This window comes from Jaculus jaculus, chromosome 1 (genome assembly GCF_020740685.1).
Source record: "Jaculus jaculus isolate mJacJac1 chromosome 1, mJacJac1.mat.Y.cur, whole genome shotgun sequence".
NCBI classification, from domain to species: domain Eukaryota; kingdom Metazoa; phylum Chordata; class Mammalia; order Rodentia; family Dipodidae; genus Jaculus; species Jaculus jaculus.
This window is the reverse complement of record NC_059102.1, coordinates 42,822,486-42,845,838: the sequence shown is the minus strand read 5'-3', so window position 1 is coordinate 42,845,838 and position 23,353 is coordinate 42,822,486. Positions and strand designations below refer to the sequence as shown.

At 38.4% G+C, this 23,353-nt stretch overlaps 1 protein-coding gene across 2 annotated transcripts in view; it reads left to right on the top strand.

Moving 5' to 3' along the window:
- Positions 1–23,353, top strand: part of Exoc6 (exocyst complex component 6) — a 192,708-nt gene that overhangs the window by 76,528 nt on the left and 92,827 nt on the right. For both annotated transcript variants that reach the window (XM_045141871.1, XM_045141870.1), the window contains 4 exons: positions 11,664–11,769; positions 14,559–14,668; positions 17,437–17,548; positions 18,253–18,387. In XM_045141871.1, the coding sequence (XP_044997806.1) occupies positions 11,664–11,769; positions 14,559–14,668; positions 17,437–17,548; positions 18,253–18,387 (463 nt within the window). The remainder of the gene's footprint in view (positions 1–11,663; positions 11,770–14,558; positions 14,669–17,436; positions 17,549–18,252; positions 18,388–23,353) is intronic.

Sequence of the window (23,353 nt, the reverse complement as noted above, 5' to 3'; positions counted from 1 at the left end):
TTGAAGCGGGCAGAATGGTTTGTGCCCCTTGCAGCATGTATAGGTTGCATGAAGAGCACATGTGAGGACCCTTTGCTTCCTCACTTCTTCCAGGTTCTCCTCAGCGAGGGCCAGGGCTGCCTAGTGTCTGCTGCCTCTCACTTGCCCTGTGCTGCCTCTGTGGAGTTAAATCTCCTCATGGATGTCAGAGCAGGACAGTCTTGATGAGTCTTATATAACTATGATCAGTTTTTTTTTTTTTAATATTACTTTTCAAACAGGGGTAGTGCTCCAATCTAGAAATCTTTCTCTCTTTTTTTTTCGAGGTAGGGTCTCACTCTAGCTCAGGCTGACCTGGAATTCACTATCTAGTCTCAGGGTGGCCTCGAACACACAGTGATCCTCCTACCTCTGCCTCCTGAGTGCTGGGATTAAGGCATATGCCACCACACCCGGCTTCCAATCTAGAAATCTTAAGATAGATAAGAGAGCTGGCTCAAGATAATTTATCACAAAGACTTAAGCATCCTTTGAAGAGGCCAAGTATATAACATCAACTGTAAGATTTTGTATGTATACAAATATTTCGTATATCACATTAATAAAAGGGAAAGGAAAATACTGGTAGTTTTATAGCTATCATAAGTTCACTAACCATCTCTATGTGACCTCTTTATCCTAATATGAAACATCACAGAGAATATTAGAAAAGAAAATATATGTGTTGTATAAAGTAAATTAATTTATAGCAGAGTCATATGTAAGAGTTGTCGTCTTTCTTTCTTTCTTTCATTCTTTTTTTTTTTTTTTTTTGAGCTAGGTTCTTACTCTAGCCCAGTCTTACCTGGAATTCACTATGTAATCTCAGGGTGGCCTCAAACTCACAGTGATCCTCCTCCCTTTGCCTCCTGAGTGCTGGGCTTAAAGGTGTGCACCACTACACCTGGCATATGTAAGAGTCTTAATAGCATTTGTATCTGTATTTCTTTTGTTATCACTTTATCACTAAATCTCTATATTTAGGGAGCAAATTAATAAATTATCACACTTGTTTTTGTAGTGCAAAATGTTTAAAATCTATTCTCTTGTCAAATATGAAATATATATTACATATTACATATTACATATATAAATATATATATAAATATATATATAAATATAATATAAATATATATTACATATACATATTAAATATGAAATATGAAATATATATTACATATTACATATATATATATAAATATATATATAAATATATATATAAATATATATATATAAATATATATATAAATATAATATAAATATATATTACATATACATATTACCTTGCTACACAATAGATCTTAAAAGTTTACTCCTTGTTATTTGATATATTTTAAAAAATTTATTATTATTTATTTATTTATTTAGAGAAAAAGGGGGAGAGAGAAAGAGAATGGGTGCACCAGGGCCTCCAGCCACTGCAAGTGAAGTCCAGATGTGTGCGCCCCCTTGTGCATCTGGGTCCTTTGGCTTTGCAGGCAAAAGTCTTAAACGCTAAGCCATCCCTCCAGCCCTGTTATTTGATATCTTATACACGTTAGCCAACAATTCCCCCTTGCCCCTTAACTGAGTCTTTGGAAACAACCACCATTCTACTTTACTTTTATGCTTGACTTTTTTAGACTCCATATGTAAATGAGATCATGGAATAATTGTCTTTCTATGCTTGGCGTTTTTTACTTAACATGATACCCTCACCATTCATCTATGTTGTGAATGATAGAATTTTTTTTCATTTTTAAGGCTGAACAATCTATATACTACATTTTTGTTATCTATTCATCCATTTATGGAACCTAATTTGAATCTATTATTTGATTATTGTGAATTATGCTACAGTGAAATTGTGGATGAAGCTATCTTTTCAATATCCTGATATTTTTCACTCTTTGGACTTGTCCTCAGTAATGGGATTGCTGGATTATATAGTTATATTTTCAGTTTTCTCCATACTGTCCCATGCTTTTCTTTTGTTTTTTGCTTATACTTTTTTTTTAAGACAACAAACATTTATTACCTCAAACAATTGCAAGAGTCTCGAATATAGGAAAGCCTTGGCTGAAGGTTTTTTTTTTTTAATTTTTATTAACATTTTCCATGATTATAAAGTATATCCCATGGTAATTCCCTCCCTCCCCACCCCCACACTTTCCCATTTGAAATTCCATTCTCCATCATATTACCTCCCCATTACAATCATTGTAATTACATATATACAATATCAACCTATTAAGTATCCTCCCCTCTTCCTTTCTCTACCCTTTATGTCTCCTTTTTAACTTACTGGCCTCTGCTACTAAGTATTTTCATTCTCACGCAGAAGCCCAGTCATCTGTAGCTAGGATCCACATATGAGAGAGAACATGTGGCACTTGGCTTTCTGGGCCTGGGTTACCTCACTTAGTATAATACTTTCCAGGTCCATCCATTTTTCTGCAAATTTCATAACTTCATTTTTCTTTACCGCTGAGTAGAACTCCATTGTATAAATGTGCCACATCTTCATTATCCACTCATCTGTTGATGGACATCTAGGCTGGTTCCATTTCCCAGCTATTATAAATTGAGCAGCAATAAACATGGTTGAGCACGTACTTCTAAGGAAATGTGATGAGTCTTTTGGATATATGCCTAGGAGTGCTATAGCTGGGTCATATGGTAGATCAATCTCTAGCTGTTTTAGGAACCTCCACACTGTTTTCCACAATGGCCGGACAAGATTGCATTCCCACCAGCAGTGCAGAAGGGTTCCTTTTTTTCCACATCCCCGCCAACATTTATGATCATTTGTTTTCATGATGGTGGCCAATCTGACAGGAGTGAGATGGAATCTCAATGTAGTTTTAATCTGCATTTCCCTGATGACTAGTGACGTAGAACATTTTTTTTAGATGTTTATATGCCATTCGTATTTCTTCCTTTGAGAACTCTCTATTTAGCTCCATAGCCCATTTTTTGATTGGCTTGTTTGATTCCTTATTATTTAACTTTTTGAGTTCTTTGTATATCCTAGATATTAATCCTTTATCAGATATATAGCTGGCGAAGATTTTTTCCCATTCTGTAGGTTGCCTCTTTGCTTTTTTCACTGTGTCCTTTGTGGTGCAAAATCTTTGTAATTTCATTAGGTCCCAGTGGTTAATCTGTGTTTTTATTGCCTGAGCAATTGGGGTTGTATTCAGAAAGTCTTTGCCAAGACCAATATGTTGAAGGGTTTCCCCTACTTTTTCCTCTAGCAGTTTCAGAGTTTCCGGTCTGATGTTAAGGTCTTTAATCCATTTGGACTTAATTCTTGTGCATGGCGAGAGAGAAGAATCTATTTTCATCCTTCTGCAGATATTTATCCAGTTTTCAAAACACCATTTGCTGAAGAGGCTGTCTCTTCTCCAATGAGTATTTTTGGCATTTTTATCGAATATTAGGTGGCCATAGCTACTTGGGCTTACATCTGGGTCCTCTATTCTGTTCCACTGATCTACATGTCTGTTTTTGTGCCAGTACCATGCTGTTTTTGTTACTATGGCTCTGTAGTATAGGTTAAAATCAGGTATCGTGATACCACCAGCCTCTTTTTTGTTGCTCAGTATTATTTTAGATATTCGAGGTTTTTTGTGATTCCAAATGAATTTTTGGATTGTTTTTTCTATTTCCATGAAGAAAGCCTTTGGAATTTTGATAGGGATTGCATTAAATGTGTAGATTGCTTTAGGTAAGATTGCCATTTTCACAATATTGATTCTTCCAATCCAGGAACAAGGGATGTTTCTCCACTTTCTAGTGTCTTCTGCAATTTCTCGCTTGAGTGTTTTAAAGTTCTCATTGTATAGATTCTTTACTTCCTTGGTTAGGTTTATTCCAAAGTACTTTATTTTTTTTGATGCAATTGTGAATGGGAGTGATTTTCTGATTTCATCTTCTGTGTGTTTGTTGTTAGCATATATGAAGGCTACTGATTTCTGTGTATTTATTTTGTATCCTGCTACATTGCTGTAGGTTTTGATCAGCTCTAACAGCTTGCTAGTAGAGTCTTTAGGGTCCTTTATGTATAGAATCATGTCATCTGCAAATAAGGATAACTTGATTTCTTCCTTTCCAATTTGTATCCCTTTTATGTGTGTCTCTTGCCTTATTGCTATGGCTAAGACTTCCAAAACTATATTAAATAAAAGTGGGGACAGTGGACACCCTTGTCTTGTTCCTGATTTTAGTGGAAAAGCTTCCAGTTTTTCCCCATTTAGTAATATGTTGGCTGTAGGCTTGTCATAAATAGCCTTTATTATATTGAGATATGTTCCTTCTATTCCCAGTCTCTGTAGGACTTTTATCATGAAGGGATGTTGGGTTTTGTCAAGTGCTTTCTCTGCGTCTAATGAGATGATCATGTGATTTTTGTCCTTCAACCTGTTTATGTAATGTATTACATTTATAGATTTGCGTATGTTGAACCATCCCTGCATCTCTGGGATAAAGCCTACTTGGTCAGGGTGAATGATCTTTTTGATATACTCTTGTATTCTGTTTGCCAATATTTTTTGAGAATTTTTGCATCTATGTTCATGAGGGAGATTGGTCTGTAATTTTCTTTTTTTGTTCTATCTTTGCCTGGTTTTGGTATCAGGGTGATGCTGGCCTCATAGAAGGAGTTTGGTAGAATTCCTTCTTTTTGTATTTCCTGGAAAAGCTTAAGAAGCAATGGTGTTAGCTCTTCCTTAAAGGTCTGGTAAAATTCAGCAGTGAATCCGTCCGGGCCTGGGCTTTTTTTAGTTGGGAGATTATTGATAACTGTTCGGATCTCCATGTTTGTTATAGGTCTATTTAAGTGATTAATCTCATTTTGATTTAATTTAGGTAGGTCATATAGATCAAGGAAATCATCCATTTCTTTCAGATTTTCATACTTTGTGGAGTATATGCTTTTATAGTATGTCCTTATGATTTTTTGAATTTCTCTGGAATCTGTTGTGATGTTACCTTGTTCATCTCTGATTTTATTAATTTGTATCTCTTCTCTCTTTCTTTTGGTCAGATTTGCTAAGGGTTTATCAATCTTGTTTATCCTTTCAAAGAACCAACTCTGTTTCATTAATTCTTTGGATTTTTTTTGTTTGTTTGTTTCTATTTCATTAATTTCTGCCTTAATCTTTATTATTTCTTCCCGTCTACTGATTTTTGGTTTGCCTTGTTCTTCTTTTTCCAAGGCTTTAAGGCGAAGCATTAGGTCGTTTACTTGCGACCTTTCTAATTTCTTAATATAGGCACTCAAGGCTATAAATTTGCCTCTTAGAACTGCCTTCATTGTGTCCCAGAGATTTTGGTATGTTGTGTTCTCATTATCATTTGACTCTATAAATTTTTTGATTTCCTTTTTGATTTCTTCATTGACCCATTCATCATTTAGTAGTGTATTGTTTAGTTTCCATGATTTTGTGTATGCTCTATAGCCTTTCTTGCTACTGATTTGTAGTTTAATTCCATTGTGGTCAGATAGAATGCAAGGAATTATTTCAATTTTCCTGAATTTGTTAAGATTTGCTTTGTGTCCTAATATATGGTCTATTTTAGAGAATGTTCCATGTGCTGCTGAAAAGAATGTATATTCTGCAGCCTTTGGATGAAATGTCCTGTATATATCTGTTAAGTCCATTCCTTCTATGACCTCATTTAGTCCAGATGCCTCTCTGTTTATTCTTTCCCGGGATGACCTGTCAATTGATGAGAGTGGGGTGTTAAAGTCACCCACCACCACTGTGTTTGGTGTTATCTGTGACCTTAGTTCTAATAGTGTTTGTTTGATGAATTTGGGAGCCCCCATGTTAGGTGCATGTATGTTTAGGATTGTAATGTCCTCCTGTTGGAGTGTGCCCTTAATCAATATAAAGTGACCTTCCTTATCTTTCTTGACTAACTCGGACTAAAGTCTACCCTGTCTGATATTAGGATAGCAACCCCTGCTTGTTTTCTAGGCCCATTTGCTTGAAACACCGTCTTCCAACCTTTCACCCTAAGATAATATCTATCCTTTGTAGAAAGGTGAGTTTCTTGGAGACAACAAATTGTAGGATCCTGCTTTTTAACCCAGTCTGCAAATCTATGTCTTTTCGTTGGGGCATTGAGGCCGTTGATATTAAGAGATATTATTGAAAGGTGTGTATTTTTGTTTGCCATTTGTGTGTGTGTGTGTGTGTGTTTCTGGTTCTACCTGCACTCTCTTCTGTTAACTAGTATTTGAGTATTGCTTGTTTTTTCTAGGTTCCTTATATGTGTGCTTTTCCTTTTCTTCAGCATGGAGGATTCTATCAAGTATTTTCTGTAGAGCTGGTTTTGTCTTCAAATACTCCTTTAACCTGCTTTTGTCATGGAATGTCTTTATTTCTCCATCTATTTGAATGGATAACTTTGCAGGATAAAGTAACCTTGGTTGACAGTTGTTATCTTTCAGAACTTGGAATATATCACTCCAAGCCCTTCTGGCTTTAAAAGTTTGTGTTGAATAATCTGCTGTAATCCTGATGGGCTTGCTTTTGTAGGTAACTTGATTTTTCTCTCTAACTGCTTTCAATATTTTTTCTTTGGTGTGTGTGTTTGGAAGTTTGATTATAATATGGCGAGGAGAGGTTCTTTCTGGGTTTTGTCTGGCTGGGGTTCTAAAGGCTTCCTGTATCTGCATTGGCACCTCTTTCCCAATTTGGGGGAAATTTTCTTCTATGATTTTGTTGAAGACGCCTACTATGCCTCTGGAGTGGAGTTCTTCTCCTTCTTCTATGCCCTGAATTCTTATTTTGGATCTTTTCATAGTGTCCCGAATATCTTGAAATTCCCACTCATAGTTTTCTATAAGTTTGTCTTTCTCTTTGTTGGATTGCATTAGGTCTGCCACCTGGTCTTCTAGCTTAGATATTCTGTCCTCTCCCTCATCCATCCTACTGGTGAGATTTTCTACAGAGTTTTTTATTTCATTAACTGTGTTCTTCATTGCTAGTAATTCTGACTGGTTTTTCTTTATTATTTCTATTTCCTTATTTATGTCTTGTATTGCCTTCTTTATTTCATGAAATTGGTGTCCTGCATCTTCTTTGATTCCTTTGATTTCCTCTTTAAGTTCCTCTTTGACTCCTTTGATTTGTTCTCTGACTTCTTTGAACATATTTACAATCATTCTTTTGAACTCTTTCTCAGGCATTTCCTCTAACTCTTTCTCACTGGAGGACATTTCTGATGCATTAATACTTTTAGGTGGGTTTATATCGTCTTGCTTTTTAGTGTTTCTTGTGTTATAATGTATATATTTTTGCATCTTGGATTAAGTTAATGCTTGGATTTTCTAGATAGCTGTGTATTCTTAGCTGTATCAATTGATTTGATGTAATATATTTTCAGGGTAGGACCTTAAGGTGTTAGGTGTGGCTCTTAAGACTCTCAGAGTATCTACAAAGATGTTCTTAGGGGTTGAGTTTCCCTGCTATAGGAGTATTCAAGTAGGCTGAGTGGAATAAAATACAGTTAGATTCTAAAATTTAACTAAACACTGTACACATTCAATCAAAAAACAGCCCCAAGTATGTATGTGTGCAAGAGTAGTTATTATAACGACCAGATCCTCTATCAACAAAGAGGTTAAGATTTCTGGTCTGTTGAGGGATCCAAGTCAGCTTGTGACCAAGTGAGACCCTTCCCTGGTGCAATGCCAGTTACCTTGGATGATTTTGGTCTCAGTCAAGTTGCTGCCTGGGCCGTCGGGCTGCTGTTCTGATTTCTGGAGCTGGGCACTTGCTTTTCCTGCGGGCCAAACCGAGCCTGGCAAGTGTGGCCCTGCAGATCAGCACCCCTGCTGTTGGAACTGCTGCTGCTCAAGCTGCCCCTGCTGGAACTGTAGCCACTGCTGCTGAAGGTGTTGCTGCTGGACCCACCGCTGCTGCTGCCTCTGCTGCTGCTGTTGCTGCCACTGCTGGAGCCACCACTGCTGCTGAAGCTGCTGCTGCTATGTCCACTGCCGCTGCTCCCCCTGAAGCTGCTGCTGCTGAGTCTGCCGCTGCTGCCAGTCCTGTGTCTGCTGCTTCTGGGGCTGCTGTTACCGGTGCTGGAGCCGCTGATGTTGCTGCCGAACTCTGCTCCTGCTTGGGTCCCGCTGTTGGCGTGGCCGGGTCCTGTGCCGCTGCTCTTTAAAGCGGAGCTGGGCTCAGGCAGTGGGGGAGGGGAGGGAGCCGCAGCTGCTCTGGTTCTCTCGCTGCTCCAAGCGTTCTTCTACCTCGCGGTCTGCTCCTCCGTTGCTCGCTGCCGCTCTCCCCTCACGTTTCCCAAGTTGCGGAGAGCGCGGTGTGAGGGGAAAATCCCGCACCTGGCTTTTCCTGCGGCTGGAGCCGAGTCTGGCGGCTTTCTGGTGTGCCGTGGCCGTGGCGGTTGGCCGAGCTGCCGGAACCGCTTTTCCCGCCTGTGCAGGCTCTGGATGCTCTGGAACTCTTCTACTTCTCTGCTGCTGCTTCAATTTCCTATACACCTCACTTTTTAGTAAAAGTGTGTGTTTTGCTGAGTTTTTTTGGTCTTTTTTCCCCCCTAGGCTGCTTTGGCGTGGTACCTACGCCGCCATCTTAACCGGAAGTCCCTTGCTTATACTTTTGAAGTTAAGTCCAAAAGTATCATCAACCAGTGTTGGGGGGGGGTATTTTATATTCATGATTACCCAGTCCTAGTATAATGTCTTATATGGAATAGGAATTTATCTTATGTTCATAGAATTTGGTTTTATAAACAGATCATATTAAGGACACATTAGCATTTTCAAAATATAAATTTGTTAAACTATTTGTCATAGTAACTGATTCAACGTTTTTATAATGACTAGTTTATGGCCTTCTCATAATTTATTTCTTTGCAACTTGCCTTCTAGTCTATTTTGTTTCATTTTAAAAAATTTATTCACTTATTTTAGAGAGGGAGAGAGAATGGGCACACCAGGGCCTCCAGCTACTGCAAACACTCCAGACGCATGCTCCCCCTTGTGCATCTGGCTTATGTGGGTCCTGGGGAATTGAACTGGGGTCCTTAGGCTTCATAGGCAAACGTCTTAACTCCTAAGCCATCTCTCCAACCCAATTCTTTTTTTTAAGGTAGGGTCTCACTCTAGCCCAGGCTGGCCTGGAACTCACTCTGTAGTCCTAGGCCGGCCTCAAATCCATAGTGATTTTGCTACCTCTGCCTCCCAAGGGCTGGGATTAAATGCATACATCATCATACCATATCATATTTCATTTTTAACCACTGTTTAGAGTGAAGTGAAATAATGGAAATTTCTTGCTATTTTTTAAGTGAGCAACATTGTTTAAACACATGTCTTTATTTCTGGTCTGTCATAAGGACCTAAGAATAAATTTTATCAAACTAATCATTATCTTCTATCTACATCATATCTTTCCTTTGTATTTCTTTCTTTCTTTTTCTTTTTCTTTTTTTTGGTTTTTCGAGGTAGGGTTTCACTTTAGCCCAGGCTGACCTGGAGTTCACTATGTAGTCTCAGGGCGGCCTTGAACTCATGGTGATCCTCCTACCTCTGCCTCCTGAGTGCTGGGATTAAAGGCGTGTGTCACTACACCCAGCTCCTTTGTATTTCTTACTTCAGTAAATATCTCTGATTAGGAGAGATATACATTACCAGATTTATTATGATTACTCTTTCCCTTACACGCTTACACAGGCCCAATTCTATTTCTTGTAGCCTGGTTTATGTACTTACTTCCTCCCCATCTTTAAGTCCTCATCACCTCTTCCTGGATTATTCCTCAGTCATTCTAACTAGCTTTTGTTCATTTCTGGCTTTTCCCAGTTTGTTTTCTACAGAGCAAAAATCTTCCTATGGTATTCTTCCTAAAACTTTTCATTGCCTACAGAATAAAATCTAATTATCTTAATTGTCTATATACTCAGGCTCACCTTTCACCTTGTTGCTCACAGATTATACTATGGCGGTAACACTGTATTGCCTGTGGTTGTGCACCCTGGACACTTAGCTGTCTTCACCTCTTATGTCTTACATGTATGTCCTTCTGTTCAAAATGCTTTTTTGTATTCTTATCAGAAGTGTTTCATTTCATTTTCCAAAAGCCAACAGAGCCCATACTTTCTCTGTTGAAGTTTCTAGGAAACCATCCTCTATGTACTCTGATAGTGTCTCCTTCCTCTATCCGCTATTGAAACTTGTACTCTCTTCTTATATGTACCACCCAGCAATAAGAACATTTTAACTTGCATCTCTGTCTCTTCTATTTGGAACCTTGTTTTCGTCATCATTAAGTGGGGACTTTTTCATTTTTCACCACTGCTCAAAGCTTAGCACATAATAGTTATGGATAACTTTTTTCTTTTTTTCCTAGACAAGGTGTCACTCTAGTCCAGGCTGACCTGGAACTCACTCTGTAACCCCACGCTGGCCTTGAACTCATGGTGATCCCTCCTACCTCAGCCTCCTAAAGGCTGAGATGAAAGGCTTGTGCTACTATGCCAGGTTTCAATAACTTTTATTACATATATATTTATTACACACACACACACACACACACACACACACACACACACACACACATATTCTTTACTTATTTATTTTTGGTTTCTGAAGGTAGGGTCTTGCTCTAGCCTAGGCTGACCTGGAATTCACTATGTAGTCTCAAGGTAGTCTTGAACTCATGGCAGTCCCCCTACCTCTGGCTTCCCAGGTGCTGGGATTAAAGGTGTGCACCACCACGCCCAACTTCAGTAACTTTTAATCACACTAAATTATTGGTTAAAAGTAAGTTGATTTTGGAGAGCAGCTACCTTAGGACAAGGTAGGTTATGCTGCAGTTACAAGAGCTCACCAAATCTTAATGAATGGAGATGGTTTATTTTCCACTCACACAGAAGTCTACAGAAGATCTAGTAGTTAAATATCCAAGCTAATATACTTGCCTTTGTTTCTATACCTTTTCAACATGTTCTCTTGTCTCCAGGGAAAAAGGATGGTTACATAGTTGGTTTGTAGGTACTTTAGACTCAAAGCAACAGAAGCCCTTTCCATTCTGAGCCCATTGTAGCCACTGAGCCCATTTGTGTGGCCCTTCCTAGCTGCAAGGGGTCCTGTGCACAAGTAAATAAATAAAAAAATATTTTTCCACTCTTTAAAAACTCACAGTTGGAAAGAGAAAAGACATATAACAAAAAAATTGAAAATTATTCTTATCAAGAAATTTGAACTGTTTTTAGTTATGAGTGAACTTATTCAGATTGTATTATCTGGTTCTTGACTGGAAAATTAAAAGCAAAATACTAGGAGGATGTAAAGCTAGTAGACAAAGGAAACTGATGCTGGGGAGGAGGAAGATAGGGTTGGGTGAAGGTGGGACAGAAATCCACAAAAGCAAATTATATTTGAAAATGCCAGAATGAATGATACCTAGATCTCTGTATGCCAACTTAAAAAAAAGAGGATATTAAATATGGATTGTGGTGATAAGACATATGTGATAATTTTAGAATTCTGGATAATTAGTATTTTCTAGTTTGGCCCTTTAACAAAAAAAATTCTTTTGTAGGAGCTTTGCTTTTTAAGATACTGTTTAATAGAATTCTAATGATACATTTTGGAATAATAAGATGTTAATTTTCCTTTTTATTAACAGGGACATTTTTGAAGAGGATAATTACAGCCCCATCCCTATTTCCAGTGAGGAAGAATATAAAACAGTCACCAGTAAATTTCCATTTCAAGATTCAGACCTTGAAAAGGTATAAACTAGTTTGTTTTTTTTTTAAATTTTTAATGAGAGAGAGAGAGAGAGAGAATTGGCGTGTCAGGGCTTCCAGCCATTGCAATCAAACTCCACACGTGTGTCATGCTGTGTGCATGTGTCACCTCATGTGTCTGACTTACATGGTTTTGGGGAGTTGAACATGGGGTCCTTAGGCTTTGTAGGCAGGTGTCTTAACTGCTAAGCCATCTCTCCAGCCCTAAAATAGTTTTTATTTTTTTATTATTGACAACTTCCATAATTGTAGGCAATAAACCATGATAATTCCTTCCCCCCTTACTTTCCCGTTTGCAACTCCTCTCTCCATCATATCCCCTCTCCCTCTAAATCAGTCTTTCTTTTATTTTGATGTCCTCATCTCTTCCTCCTATTATAATGGTGTAGGTAGTGCCAGACAGTGCAAGGTCATGGATATGGAGGCCATTTTGTGTCTGGAAGAGTGCATTGTAAGAAGCCCTATTCTTTCTTTGGCTCTTATATTTTTTTCTGCCACCTCTTCCAGAATGGACCCTGAGCCTTGGAAGGTGTGATAGAGATGATTCAGTGCTCATTCTCTCTTTGTGTTTCTGTCCTTTCTCTCTCTCAAATAAATAAACAGATTCTTAAAATATTTTAAATAATGTTATATTTATTTATTTGAGAGAGAGGGGAGGGGGAGGGAGGGAGAGGGAGAAGGAGGGTCAGGTATAGAGAGAATGGGCACGCCAAGGCCTCTAGCTACTGAAAATGAACTCCAAATGCACGTGCCAGCTTGTGCATCTGGCTTACACAGGTACTGGGGAATCGAATTTGGGTCGTTAGGCTTTGCAGGCAAGCACCTTAACCACTAAGCAGTCTCTATAGATCCAGATTTTTTTTTAAAAGAAAAGAAGTGTAAGTGGAGAAGAAGAAAAGGACAGATCATAATAGCCCTTACATATAATTCTGGAGACTAGCATTTATCATGAAGGGTAAAAAAGCCACAGGAGTTTTAAGCAGTAGGAACATTCACATTTTTGCTTTATGAATGACTCTGGCTAAATCATAAAGAATGTATTGGAGAAGAGTAAGGATGGTGGTAATACACCAGCCAGGACAGCTTCACAATCATTCTGGTAAGGGAGGTTGGGGACCTGAATAGAAGCTATGCTCATGTAACTTGATTTAGGAGACATGTATGAGGTTGGACTAATAGGAGATAGTGGTAATTTGCATACAAAGGGTTAGGAACATAAAGGGATCAAGTATAATAATCAACTTTCTGCCTTGTAGCAGCATTCACCACGATGGGAGACATACAAGGAGGAGGCTAGGAGAAAAAAGTTTAATTTCACTTTTGGAATTAGTATACCTAATATAGCATAGCCAAGGGTCTGATGGGTATTTAGGTGTATGGATTTGGACTTTAAGAGAGAATTGATCTAGAGTTGAAGATTTGGCAGTTAGTATAATTTGTATGGTGATTCATGTCATGAGGGTATCTCAGATCATCCAAGGAGAAGGTACATATAGTAAGAAAAGAAGATTTAGGATAAAACCCTGAGTCATAGCAATAGTATTTTAAAAGTTAGAGTAGGTAGAAAAATGGCAAAATGCCAGGGAGGGTCAGGATACCAAGAAAAGAGAGACCCTATTTAAGAAGCAGAAGAGGGCCAGTTGTATCAGCTACTTCAAAGAAGTTAGCTACATGAAAAACTAGAAAGCTCCATTGGACGGACCAGCTAGCAGATCATTGGTGACCTCAGTGAGAGTGCCTTCACTAACGTAGCAAAGTTGCAGTGAAGGTGAAAAGTATAGGTTAGACTTCATAATGTATAGATGAGAAGCTTTGGGTGAAAATCTTGGAGAAATTTTCCTTTTCTAGAGCCTGGGAATTTTAAAGTGGATATTGATGGATAAAGTAGTTTAGCCAAAATAGCACACTGTAAATGATTGGCTGTATGCCAGTGTTTGCTGGTATGATGGCCAGAAAGCTTCTGTAAGAAAGATAAATTCTGGGGATTATGAAATGAACTTGATAGCTTCTTGAATCTGCTTTAAGCCTTCAGTCAAGCTAAGTAAAGGGAATCTTCTTGTTGCTCAAAAGCTCTGAACCAGCAAGCTGACTGTATAACTGTCATGGCCACCCTGGCTCTTGTACTATGAATACAAAGAAGCAAACAGCTAAGTATCTCTGCTCAATGCTATGTCATCAGAACACAAAGAGGCATTCAGATGTGTGGCCTTTTCTTGATAGAAGTCTAGTAATGTGATTTAAGTATAAGGCCAAATGGCTCTGCATAATTTTTTATAAGGCTAAATAGCTATGCAGTTTTTTTCAGAAATATTCTGGAGTTCTTTAAAAATATCAAAAATAGGCCAGGCATGGCAGCATATGTAATCCTAGCCCTTGGGAGGCAGAGGCAGAGGCAGTAGAATTGTCAGTAGTTCAAGGCCAGGCAGTGCTACTTAAAACCGTATCCAATAAATAGCTTTCCAACTATGCTCATATGAGTAATCCTGGGTTAACTCAGCTGGGTCACTGGGGGAAAAAAAAAGGCATGAAAATAGAAGGGATTAGGTGGAAAGAAGGATTTAGTAGGAGTAGGAAGGGAATAAGAAAGGGCAGCATGAATACGATCAAAATATATACATGCTTGAAACTGTCAAAATAATGTAGATGTATAACCATAGAATTTATGTAGTTGTTATTGACTGAAATGAGAAATCAACTTGGGTTTTTACATTTATAAGAGATTAAAATGTCTTTTAAATTTCAAAAACAGTATTAATTTTCTCTTTCTACAGCAAGCTTTCCCAAAGAAGTTCCCCATGTCTCAGTCAGTGCCTCATATTTACATTCAAGTTAAAGAATTTATTTATGCCAGCCTTAAATTTTCAGAGTCATTACACCGAAGGTAAGTTCACTAGTGTGAAGTGCGTCTTTATTATAACTGTCTTTACAAATCGTTTTCATATCGTGACTCTTTAGTGGGCTGCCACTTCCCTGGAAAGGCTTACGTGCTCAGATGTCGCTTAGGGTTAAATTGCTGTAAATATATCTTTAAGTTAGTATTTGTGCTTTTAGATTTTTTTTTTTTTTTTCTGAGGTAGGGTCTTGCTCTATCCTAGGCTGACCTGGAATTCACTATGTAGTCTCAGGATGGCCTCAAACTCACAGCAATCCTCCTACCTCTGCCTCCCAAGTGCTGGGATTAAGGGCATGCACCATCACGCCTGGCCTGCTTTTAGACTTTTCAGAGTAATGTTTTAATTTAAAAGTAAAAAGGTGCTAAAATCTTAGCCCACTTTTAAGTTTTAAAGTGGAGGTAATTTTGGTTTTCCCTGTTACCACCCATCTTCCTATATTGGTAATGTCTAGAGATATAGCTGGTCATCATAGCCAAGAAGCTATGATCCAAGGACAACTTACCTACATTAACAATGAGGCTTGTGGCAGTCAGGTTTGCATTGCTGGTAGAAATCACCCAATCAAGAGCAGCTTGTGGGGAAAAAAAAGAGGTTTATTTGGCTTATAGGCTCGAGGGGGAAGCTCCATGATGGCAGGGCAAATGATGGCATGAGCAGAGAGTGTACATCACCCCTGGCCAGCATAAGGTGGACAGTAGCAACAGGAGAGTGTGCCAAGCACTGGCAAAGGGAAACTGGCTATAACACCCATAAGCCCACCCCCAACAATACACTCCTTCCAGGAGGCGTTAATTCCCAAATCTCTATCAGCTGGGAACCTAGCATTCAGAACACCTAAGTTTATAGGGGACACCTAAATCAAACCACCACAAGGCTATATCCAAGAACTTATTATTCCCATAAGTTGAAGGTGTGGTGGTTAGGAGAAAAAATAGATTTTGGTACTAGCTTTAGAAATCATTAAAATGTTTAACATTATTGAGTTTTTTTCGTACCAAATTAAAATGAGTTTAAGGCAATTTATTTTAATGTTTTTGACAATCTCAGAAGAAATGGATAGCTTAATTACATTAAAAAAGCCAAGTCTGGCCCAGATCTCCTGCGCTGGAGGGTGTGTGGGCAGAAAGGTAGTGAGAGCCCCTTGCATTTCAGCCAAGGCCCATGTGAAACCACAGAGGAATTGAGGAGATGAGCAAGCGTGTTGCTTCCTTGGTGAGCCTGACAATCAGGGCCAGGATGAACAGAGACAGACGCTGAAGATAGTCAGCACACACCAAAGCAGAGGTCCAGAGGCTCCTAAGAGCTCAGCACTGAAGTAGATTTACAACTCACCCACCAAGGCAAGGCTCAGGGAATTTTGCGGAAGAGAGGATGGAAAGATTGTAAAGCCACAGTTTGGGACGTCATACCCAGAGGCATTGCCTCCCCTCAATAACTGACTACTGCTCCCACAGTGCATAACCCACAATCCCATGGGGAATACCAGCAACCCCACTGAGGAGGACCCTCAGTGGAATGGGGACAAGGAGGAGGGCAAAGGTAGTAGCAACACATGATGTATCCTTACAAAGTATGTTCTTAATTAAAAAAAAAATTAAAAAACCAAGTCTGTGGGCTGGAGAGATGGTTCAGCAGTTAAAGACACTTGCTTGCAAAGCCTGATGATCCAGGTTTCATTACCTAGTACCAACATAAAACCAGATGCACAAAGTGGTACATGTATCTGGAGTTCTTTTGCAGTGGCAGGAGGCCCTGGCATGTCCGTATTTCTCTCCCTTTCTCTCTCTGTATCTCTGCCTCTCTCTATTTCTGCTTGCAAATAAATAAATAAATAAATTTTTAAAGAAAGCTAAGTCTGCTAATTCAGTACATCTACAGAGAGACCACAGTAATTTTTTTGTTTTCTCTTGTTTGTGTATACTCAAGACTGAACTCATGGTCTCATATATGCTAGCCAAGTAATCTACCACTGACCTATATCCCTATCCCCTCAATTTATTTTGGTTTTTCTTTCTTTTTTCATCTTGATTTACTTTTTAGAGAGAACTTGAGAGAGAGAGAGAGAGAGAAAGAGAGAGAGAGAGGGAGAATTGGTGCGCCAGGGCCTCAGCTGTTGCAATTAAACTCCAGAAGCTTGGGCCACCTAGTGCTCATGTGCGACCTTGCGTTTGCATCACCTGTGTCCGTCTGGCTTATGTGGATCTGTGGAGAGATCAAACATGGGTCCTTAGACTTCACAGGCAAGTGCCTTAACAGCTAAGCTATCTCTCCAGCCCTCCACAATTTATTTTAATTTAAATTTAAATAGTAATTTTTAGCTATGGTTGTATATGAAGTATTTTACATAGTAACCATTCTATAATAGTCATAATTTAAGAATAGTTTTATTATTTTCTGCTAAATATGTTGTGATTTTAGGTGTTGATTGATTTTATACATTTAAGTTATGGTATAGGTGAACATTTTGCTGTATGGTAAAAATTTCCCCTTGATGAAATTAAATGAAGTTTATAGTTTAATAAATATGAGTTAATATATGTTATAAATATGTTGAATTTATATATAAAGATATATAATTTTTATATATGCATATATAAGATACAAAAGATTACTTAGAACAAATTATGTTGTAAATTGCTCTAAATGACTTGGAATGTTAGAAGGGAAAGGGGTAAAGCATTGGACTGCATATAGTTAGAAGTGTTAACTAATTGTTCTCTTGGAAAGTTTAATTAATGACAACTTTTGTTTTTAGCTCAACAGAAATAGATGATATGCTTAGGAAATCAACAAATCTGCTGTTGACCAGAACTTTGAATAGCTGTTTACTGAACCTTATTAGGAAACCTCATATAGGTTTGACAGAGGTAGGTTAAGAAGACACACTGCCAAATATTTTAATATATAAAAATTATTATAAATTGTTACTGCTTAACATTATCCTATACAACTGGCTTTATATTTTAAATTTATTATTTTAAACAGACTTTTAAAAACTAAAAGTATCAGTGTTAATTAAAGAAATATGAAGGCAGGTGTGGTGGCATGTCTTTAATTCCAGCACTTGGGAGGCAGAGATAGGAGGATCGCCATGAGTCCAAGGCTATCCTGAGACTACATAGTAAATTCCAGGTCAGCCTGGGCTAGAGTGAAACCCTACCTTGAAAAACAAAACAAACAAAAAACAAAAAGAGCGAGGAAAAGAAATGTGAGAAAAACAATTTACATGGGGAATAGGGCATAGTTGGAAATACAAGAACATATATTTAGATTTCTAATCACCAGACTTTCCATGAACAGTCAAAATTCTCATTTTTATTAAATATATAGCATTTGAAAATTACTATGAAAGTTACTTTAAAATTATTGACAATATAATTTTGATATATATCCATCATAGTATTCACATACAGTATTTGCAGCAGACTCTTGAAATTAGCTAATCACTTGTATCCTGTTTTAAGTGTGCAGAAATGGTAGAGTTGCTAGAAGTGATAATCTCTTTTAAAAAAATCAGGTGGTCTTGCATATGTGTAACTTGTATTTTGCTGTTATATTTCATGTTTTGTAGCTAGTGCAAATCATCATAAACACAACACACCTGGAACAAGCTTGTAAATACCTTGAGGATTTTATAACTAACATTACAAATATGTCTCAAGAAACCGTTCATACGACAAGACTTTATGGGCTTTCTACATTTAAGGTATATAAAAATCCAACCCAAACTTTTCATTTCAATTACTGTAAGCAAACTTTAAAAAATTAAAGATAATTTTTATTATATGTGTGATTCCATTAGATTCTATAGACAACCATTTGCCCTCAATAGTAACTATCTGTCAGTTGCTTTTTGGCATTTTAAACATCTTAGTAAGGGCTGGGGATATAGAAGTGCTGGCCCAGCACACATGGAGCCTTGGATTCTATTTTCATTACCACATACACGATGTGGTAGCACACACCTATAATTCTAGCACTCAGGAAGTGAAGGCAAGTGGATCGGATCAAAGTCATCCTCAGCTACATAGTGAGTTTGAGCCCAGTCTAAGCTATATGAACTCTTGTCTCAAAAAACAAAGTTTAAACTTTTTATTAAAATGGAGGAAAAAATTGACTTTCTAAAGCATAGTTCATATTTTGACAACAATGGTAGTATTGAATTAGATTAAATTAATTTCTGTTACTGCTTCATAGTTCAATAATTTTATATGAATGTTCAGAAATAAAATATGTGAGGTAAGCCTGGCATGGTGGCACATGCCTTTAATCCCATCACTTGGGAGGCAGAGTAGGAGGATCACTGTGAATTCAAGGCTAACCTGGGACTACAAAGTTAGTGTCCAGTCATCCTGGGCTAGAGTGAGACTCTACCTAAAAAAAAAAAAAAAAAAAAAAAAAAAAAAATTGGAAAAAAACAAACAAAAAGTAAGAATTTAAAAGTATGAAATTTGCTTTCCATCTTTTATTTATTTAAAACAGAAATAGGGGTTGGAGAGATGGCTTAGCGGTTAAGCACTTGCCTGTGAAGCCTAAGGACCCCGGTTCGAGGCTCGGTTCCCCAGGTCCCACGTTAGCCAGATGCACAAGGGGGTGCACACGTCAGGAGTTCGTTTGCAGAGGCTGGAAGCCCTGGTGCGCCCATTCTCTCTCTCTCCCTCTATCTGTCTTTCTTTCTGTGTCTGTCGCTCTCAAATAAATAAATTTAAAAAAATTGGAAAAAAACAAACAAAAAAGTAAGAATTTAAAAGTATGAAATTTGCTTTCCATCTTTTATTTATTTAAAACAGAAATAGGGGTTGGAGAGATGGCTTAGTAGTTAAGTGCTTGCCTGTGAAGCCTAAGGACCCCGGTTCAAGGCAATATTCCCCAGCACCCACATTAGCTAGATGCACAAGGGGGCGCAAGCATCTGGAGTTTGTTTTCAGTGGCTGGAGGCCCTGACGTGCCCATTCTCTCTCTCTCTTTCTCTCACCCCCCCTTCCCTCCTTCTCTCTCTGTCGCTCTCAAAAAGATAAATAAAAATAAACAAAAAAAACTAAAAAAAAAAAAAAGCAGAAATAGGCAGATGAAGAGAGAGGGAATGAGTATGCTAGGGCTTCCTGCCACTTCAGACAGCAGTTGGCTTCACATTGGTACTGGGGAATTGTCACGCTGAGCCATCTTTCCAGCTCTTCCCATCTTTTTTTGGCCATGATCTGAAGAAAAAAAGAAACCATTGATGTTTTCCTTTTTTTCTGGATGAAAGAAAATTTCTGTTTGGATAATGACATGGAATATTCTGAAAGATTAGTTGATTCTTTGAAACAGAATACAAGATGAAGATATTTTGTAAATTTGTTTTAAGCTATTTTCTTTTTTTTTTTTTATTTGAGAGCGACAGACACAGAGAGAAAGACAGATAGAGGGAGAGAGAGAGAATGGGCGCGCCAGGGCTTCCAGCCTTTGCAAACGAACTCCAGACGCGTGCGTCCCCTTGTGCATCTGGCTAACGTGGGACCTGGGGAACCGAGCCTCGAACCGGGGTCCTTAGGCTTCACAGGCAAGCGCTTAACCGCTAAGCCATCTCTCCAGCCCTTAAGCTATTTTCTTGATTTAGAGTTATAAAGGAAGACATTGGTTGTGTTAGCTTTTTGTTGCTGTGATAAATACCTGAATGAAACAGTTTGGAGGAAGGATTTATTTTGGCTCCCAGTTTCAGAGGTTTTAGTCCAAGGTGACCTTGTTTTGGGCTTCAGATGAGGCAAACATCAAGGTGGGGAGCACATGGTGGAGCAGTGCAGCTCACCTCATGGCAACCAGAAAGCAGAGTGAGGCTGAGCTGGCAGACCTCCTCTCGTTGCACTTCCTTCCATCTGACCCTCCAGTCCACTGACTGTGCTGCGCACCCACATTCAGGGCAGGGCAGGGCTTCTCTACTTAGTTGGGCCACTTGCCAGTTATCTCTGGAAAATCCCTGAGAGAGACACACAGAAATGTGCTTTACTCATCTTCTAGACATCTCTTAGGCTAACCAAGTTGACAAAATTAGCCTTCATACTGGTGTAGTCTAGTAACATCAATCCCCTTGCATTAGGTATTTAATTAAATTAAAAATAGTAATGTACTAACTGATCTTTATAAAATGCACTAGATTTACACCTGGTCTACAATTTTTTTCATCTATAAAATTATATGCTACCTTATGTAAGATCATTATTAAGATTAAAGTAGATAGCATAGAGAAATTTATTGTATATCACTTGTATGCTGAGCACTAGATATGATATGATATGATATGATATGATATATGATATGATATGATACAAATAGCTATCCCCTCCCATAGCAAAAGCAATCCTTTCTCATAGGAGAAAGAAAAAACCTGTAGAAGACACTTAATAGTATCATTCAAGTGCCATAGTATAGAAGAAAACTCTGAAATTTTTAGATTCTTGTTTAGAAGGATAAATTGATTCTTATCTTTTATATTAGATGTTCTATAATCTGATTTATTGCTGTGTCCTTATAGTCATACTCAATAAGAGGCAATTCATTAACTGAGTTATAAGCATATTTAACTGCCAACATTGTTTCACCTGCTTATTCAGTACTTTCTGATTAAAATGAATTACCTTGATGTCTAATATTCTTTGAGTTCTTCAAGCAATTTTTGTCATTAGTTCTAAGTAAAAAAAGCCAGGATGTTGGAATATGATGGTCTTAGATTAGGAGAGCGTGGAGCTGTATTTCTCAGAATGTGCCTGTTGGGAGAGTGTTAGCTCTTTGTCCACCACTCTAGAGTTGTAGTAGATGCTTAGTTTCAACCACAGCAGACTTCTGCAGGTGAGTGGGTTTGCTTGGAGACCGAGAATCGGGTTCTGCTTGCACAAATAGCGGCACATCTGTTTCTCATTCCTACTGTTTGTTTTGCAGTGCTGGGGAGTGGACTCAGGACCTTTGCATGCTAAGCAAGCACTCTAGCCCCAAGCTGCGTCCTTAGCACTTTTGTTTTCACAAACAACTAAGTAAATGCTCTGTTTTTATAATAAAATGAAAGCAGTTTTTAACTCAGTGCTTGAAGATTAGGTATTTTTTACTTCTACCTTTGGGTCTGTTTGAAAAGGAATTTGTCTTAAAACTAATATGGGGGCTGGAGAAATGGCTTAGTGGTTAAGGCGTTCGCCTGCAAAGCCAAAGGACCCAGGTTCGATTCCCCAGGACTCACATGAGCCAGATGCACAAGGGGCACATGTGTCTGTAGTTCATTTGCAGTGGCTATAGGCCTCAGTGCGCCCATTCTCTCTCTGTCTGTCTTCTCTCTCTCTCTCTCTCTCTCTCTGCTTGCAAATAAATAAATAATTTAAAAAAACTAATATGAAGAAACATTTTGGCAAGAATTGTTAAATCAGTATTAGAATGAATTACTGATAGATACAGAAGAGTTTCCACTTGTAGTGAGTAAATCATCCTGGTGTCAATTGTACAGAGATGCTTGAAGTATAGTTTTGATTACAGACCTAAATTGGATTGCACAGTTAACCTCTTAGCCTAATTCTTTTCAGCCCAGTGACTACAAAACTTACTCCTATTATTGGCTTAATAATGGAAATAAGCACTTTCATTGTCCCTTTCCCCAATTGCTTCCTTCCAGTAAGCATATAGGCACACACACAGTGCTTCATCTGTGTCATACATGTTTTCTTTTCTTTTTTATTTTTATTTATTTATTTGAAAGAGGGAGAGAGAGAGAGAGAAAGCATGCGCACGAATGGGTGCACCAGGGCCTCCAGCCACTGCCAACGAACTCCAGATACATGACCTTGCACATCTGGCTAATGTGAGTCCTGAGGAATTCAAGCTGGGTCCTTTGGCTTTGTAGGCACACACCTTAACTGCTAAGCCATCCCTCCAGCCCATATATGCTTCCTTTTCTTTTCTTTTTTTGAAGATTTTTATTTTATTTTAGAGATAGCACGAGAGAGAGAGGGAGGGAGAAACAGAGAGAGCAAATTAACATGCCGGGGCTTCAGCCACTGCAATCGAACTCCAGGCACTTGTACCACCTAGTGGGCATGTGCAACCTTGTGCTTGCCTCTCCTTTGTGCATCTGGCTTATGTGGGATCTGGAGAGTTGAACATGGGTCTTTAGGCTTCGCAGGCAAGTTCCTTAACTGCTAAGCCATCTCTCCAGCCCCATATATGCTTTCTTAATGAATTATTTTGTGTACTATTTTACTAGCTTGCCCTCCACTTTACTAGATTGGTGACAGGTTTAGTAGTGGTCTCTGACATTAGCTAACAGTATCTTAGACTTTTGAAATTAACACCCATACATACCATATACACATGGCTATTTAAAACTATTGCAAGACTTCTTTTAAAAACTATTTTAAAACTATTTTATTTATTTATTTATTTGAGAGAAAGAGGCAGAGAGAGAGAGAAAGAAGGAGGGAGGGAGGGAGGGAGAGGGAGAGGGAGAGAGGGGAGGAGGGAGGGAGAGAATGGGCATGCCACGGCCTCCAGTCACTGCAAACAAACTCCAGATGCATGCGCCCGCTTGTGTATCTGGCTTACATGGTCCTGGAGATTCAAACTGGGATTCTTTGGCTTTGTAGGCAAACGCCTTAAACACTAAGCCATCTCTCCAGCCCTTAAAAAATATTTTTATTTATTTGTGAGAGAGACAA